This window comes from Aureococcus anophagefferens, assembly GCF_000186865.1.
Source record: "Aureococcus anophagefferens unplaced genomic scaffold AURANscaffold_7, whole genome shotgun sequence".
Lineage (NCBI taxonomy): Eukaryota > Pelagophyceae > Pelagomonadales > Pelagomonadaceae > Aureococcus > Aureococcus anophagefferens.
In genome coordinates this window covers 1017217-1021656 of record NW_008705567.1, presented here as the reverse complement: position 1 = coordinate 1021656, position 4440 = coordinate 1017217, and the positions used below count along the sequence as shown (strand labels likewise).

Here is a 4440-nt window from a genome sequence, read left to right as displayed (position 1 = left end):
CGCAGGCCCCCGGGAAGAGCACGAGGTCGCCGGGGGACGCGTCGACGGCGACGGCGGACGCCGCCCCGAAGAGGTCGACGTCCGCGCGGTAGGTCGCCGCCGCGCCGCCCGGGACGAACCCCTCGAAGAGCGGCGCCGCGGTTCCGCCGCGGAGCTCGCCGTCGAGGAACCGCCAGGCCTCGGCGCCGGCGCAGCGGAGGCTCCAGCCGACGCCGGCGTAGGGGTCCCGGCGCGCCGGCACGGCCCCGGCGTCGATTTCGAGCGCCGGCGGCCGCAGCGGCTCCGGGAACGCGGTCTCGAAGACGTTGCCGCCGCCGGGGAACGACGCGGGCCGGCACGCGTCGACGGGGAGGGACCGCAGCAGCTCCGCGGCGAGGCGCGGCGTCAGGTCACCCGCGGCCGCGCAGCGCGCCGCGCCGACGGCGCCCCGGACGACCGCGGGCAATCGGAGCGCGACCTGGGCAGCAAAAGGGTGATTCAACGTCGCTTCAACGTGAGTGTTCCGCGCGCGCGCGTTCCGGAAAACGCATCCACGCTTCGAGACCCTTCCGAGAGATGATCGCTTGTCCAAAAATCAGACGAAACGAGTGGAATACGGCCGAGATATGAGCCTTTGAAGTTGGGAATTTCGCTCTCTTTTGCTGCCCTGTGCGCGACAACCGCGATCACGGCGCCGGCCGAGAGCTCGGCCCGCGGCGCCGCGCCGTCGAGGATCGCCGCGCGCGGCGCCGCGCACCGGGCGGCGAGCTCCACGGGCGCCAGCAGGTCCCGCCGCGACAGCACGTGCGCGCCGACCGTCGTCGCCATGTCCAGCGCGCGCCCGCCGCGCGTCGCGAGGCACGCGACGCGCTCGCAGCCCGCGGCCTCGACGGCCGACGCCAGCCAGCGCAGGGTCGCCGCCATCGGCGCCTCGACGGTCACGGACACGAGCGCGCCGTGCCCGTCGACGTAGCGCACGGAGATGGGCTTGGGGGCTGCCATCGTGTGAGAGCCCTCCGGATCCTTCAATGACAATGACAATGTCGGCTTCAACATGAGGCGCGCTCGATATGCAGCGCGCGAGCACATCTCGGAAGACTGCCGCCCCACCTCGCCGTGCTTAGTGCTCTCGCTCGAAGTGGTGCTGGTCTTTGCCGTTGATCCGGTGGTGCTCGAAGCGGTGCAAGAGCAAGTACACGGACGCAAGCGATGTCTCCAGCATAGGCGCGTGCCCCCTGGCCTGTGGCGAGTGTTGAAATGGGCGCGATAGCGAAGCTCAGGAATCTCGCAAGCCTCTTGACATCGCGCGCCCGCAATTCACCCATGAGCCCGTATAAAACCCACTCCTACTTTTACTGGGGTTGCGTGGAGTCTCTTCGTCGACGACGGCGTGGCGGCGTATGTTACAGGCGACGCGGTCGCGCCCACCCGCGCCCGCGCGCCCTATCGGTTCTTGAGCATGGACCCGAGGAAGATCTGCTTGAAGGTCACGGCGAGGCGCTCGGTCTGGTCGGCGATGAACGCGTGGCCCGGCGCGAGGCCCCTGACGATGGCCGCGGCCTCGTCCTCGTTGGACGAGATGAGGACGACGTAGGCCTGGACCTCCGGGTGCCTCGCCATGAGGATGGCGTTCCAGGCCTCGGGCGTGATGCCGTAGCGCTTGAGGTCCGCGTCGGAGACGACGAAGACGAAGCGCTCGTCGGCGTCGCCCGCCGCGGCGTCGTCGACCGCGAGGCGCGTCGCCTCGAGCGTCGAGTCGCCGGAGTGGGCGAACTGGGCGTGCGCCGCGAGCCGGCGGGCGATGGCGAGGCGCTCGGCGTCCGTCGCCACGGGCCGGCCGAACTCGACGAGGCGCTCGGCCTCGGGGCCCGTGCCCGAGTGGCCGACGACGGCCAGGTCGTACTTCGCCTCGAAGCCCGCGAAGGCCTGGGCAGCAAAAGGGTGATTCAACGTCGCTTCAACATGAGTGTCTCGCGCGCGCGCGTTCCGGAAAAAGCATCCACGCTTCGAGACCGTTCCGAGAGATGATCGCTCGTCCAAGAATTAGCCAAAACGAGTGGAAAACGGCCGAGATAGGAGCCCTTGAAGTTGGGAATGTCGCTCTCTTGTGCTGCCCTGGCGAAGGCCTCGAGGATGAACACGGCGGCCTCCTGGAGGCGCCGCAGGCGGTCGTCGATGCGGTTGAACGTGTACATGGAGCCCGAGATGTCGAGGACGAACTTGATCCGCTTCGGCGTCTTCGGGCGGAGGAGCGCGCCCGCGTCGGCCTCGACGCCGCGCCGCCGGTAGACGTCCGGCGCGCCCGCGACGCCGTCGACGAGGCGCGCCTCGTCGAGCTCGCCCTGGGTCTGGTGCCGGAGCCAGGACCGCTCCTGCTCGCGGGCCTCGTGCGACTCCAGGACCGTCCGGAGCTGCGAGACCTGGGAGGCGACCGCGGCCTTGAGGGACGCGTACTCGCCGGCGTCGTGGCCCGCGAGCTCGAGCTCCGCGAGCCGGTGCGCGTAGGCCTCGTCGGCCATCTTCTTCGCCTCGTCGTAGAAGTCGCCCGGCAGCGCGCCCTTCTCCTCCTCGGACAGCATGCGCAGCTCCTGCCCGACGTCGAGGCGGTAGGGCCCCGCGCGGCCGCCGATGCCCGCGGTGCCGGAGCCGCCCGTGCCGCCGTCCCAGGGCCCCTCGCCGATGTGCTGGCGGCCGTCCCAGTTCCCCGACGTCGGCCGGTTGATCTTCCCGGACCGGTCCGTCGCGTCGCTGTAGTTCTTCGTGCCGACGTCGCCCATCGCCGCCCTGCCGGGCGCGAACGCGCCGCTGTTGAGGTGCTCGGCCTTGAACTGCGTGTTCTCGAGCTTCGCGCGACGCGGGTTCCCGTGCGCGAAGGGCGTCGGCCCGTTCGACGGCCGCCAGGCGAGCCCGCGGCCCCGCACCGCGCCCGACAGCGTCTCCGCGAGGCGCGGGTCGAACGCGTCGAAGGCGAAGACGTTGCTCACGACGCTCTCGACGTCGTCGTCGGGAAACGCCTCCAGGTGGGCGACGAGCTTCACGAGCTCGCGCGTGCTGTACGGATAGGCGATGGACCCCTCGTCGTTGAGGTCCCGCAGCTTCGTGAAGAGGAGCAGCAGGCTCTTGAGCGCCTCCGGCGGCACGTTGGGCCCGTAGTTGCGCAGCAGCTCGAGCTCCGACTCGAGGTCCGGCGTCGCGACGACGAGCGTCGCGAAGACGTCGCCGCACTCGCGGTAGAAGTCGTTGCCCAGGAAGGGGAAGCCCGGCCGGTTCGCGAGGACGACCATGCGGAAGTCGGCGTGGATGGGCACGACGTCGTCGCCGCGGTCCGCCGCGTCGCCCGCGCGGAGCAGCGTCCGGCCGTCCGCGAGCGCGAGCTCGCCGTCCTCCGCGAGGGCCTTGAGCACGCACACGACCTCCAGGGGCGCCTTGTCCGCCTCGTCGACGACGAGCACGCGGCCCGACCGCGCCGCGGCGACGAGGGGCGAGTCCGCCCAGACGACGACGCCGTCGCGGAGCGTCGGCGCGAGCGTGAGCGCCTGGGCAGCAAAAGGGTGATTCAACGTCGCTTCACCGTGAGTGTGCCGCGCGCGCGCGTTCCTGAAAAAGCATCCACGCTTCGAGACTGTTCCGAGAGACGATCGCTCGTCCAAAAATCAGCCAAAACGAGTGGAAAACGGCCGAGATATGAGCCTTTGAAGTTGGGAATGTCGCACTCTTTTGCTGCCCTGGTGAGCGCCTGCACCGTCGTGTCGCGGTGCAGCTGGACGTACTCGCGCTCCGCGTCCAGCAGCTCGAGGAGCCTGTCCGCGAGCTTGTTCTTGCCGACGCCCTGGTTGCCGATGAGGAGGAGGTGGTGGTCCAGGGACCACTCGAGGAGCAGGTCGCGCAGCGCGAGGACGTGGCGCGGGATGGACACGAAGTGGACGCTCGGCACGAGGCGCCGGTCCTCGGCCCGGCGCGTCGGCACCTCGACGTCGCCGATGCGCAGCGTCCCGCGCCGGACCGTCGCTTCCAGGACCCCCGCCGGCGCCGGGGGCGGCCGGACGTCCCCGGGCGCGTCGGCCGCGGCCTCGGGCGCGATCGCGCCGCCGGACGAGAAGAAGAGCCTGTGTGGAATTCAATCACTGGTTTGGGTGGTCCTGACCAAACTTCAGAATTCTCTAGCTCGGTCAAATCGAAGTCGATTTGGCTGATTTTTGGACGAATCAATTGCTCTCGTCGATTTCTCGAAGCATAGAAGAAGAGCTCGCGTCGACCGTCGCATACGCTCACATTGAAGTCGGGTTGAAGATTTGATTTCCACACGGAAGAAGAGCGTGATGTCGTGCGCGGACCAGCGCGCCGCGGCCTCGGGCGGCGCCACGACGGCCCCGCGCGCGGCCTCCTCGCCGCGGCGGACGAGCTCCCGCTCCTCGGCGCGCGGGTCCGGCGGCGGCGCCGCCGCCGCGCGCGCGCCCGCGG

The 4440-nt window shown here is 70.1% G+C and overlaps 2 protein-coding genes across 2 annotated transcripts in view; one reads left to right on the top strand and one right to left on the bottom strand.

The window, feature by feature from the left end:
* AURANDRAFT_63515 (expressed protein) overlaps positions 1 to 952 on the top strand; it is a gene marked incomplete at both ends in the record, with an annotated part of 3035 nt that extends 2083 nt beyond the window's left edge. Inside the window, one exon of the mRNA XM_009038089.1 lies at positions 857 to 952. Within this exon, the coding sequence (XP_009036337.1) occupies positions 857 to 952 (96 nt within the window). The remainder of the gene's footprint in view (positions 1 to 856) is intronic.
* A 470-nt stretch (positions 953 to 1422) lies between these two features.
* Positions 1423 to 4440, bottom strand: part of AURANDRAFT_53426 (hypothetical protein) — a gene marked incomplete at both ends in the record, with an annotated part of 5971 nt that continues 2953 nt past the window's right edge. The window contains 4 exons of the mRNA XM_009037848.1: positions 1423 to 1905; positions 2121 to 2727; positions 2809 to 3515; positions 3722 to 4085. Of these exons, the coding sequence (XP_009036096.1) occupies positions 1423 to 1905; positions 2121 to 2727; positions 2809 to 3515; positions 3722 to 4085 (2161 nt within the window). The remainder of the gene's footprint in view (positions 1906 to 2120; positions 2728 to 2808; positions 3516 to 3721; positions 4086 to 4440) is intronic.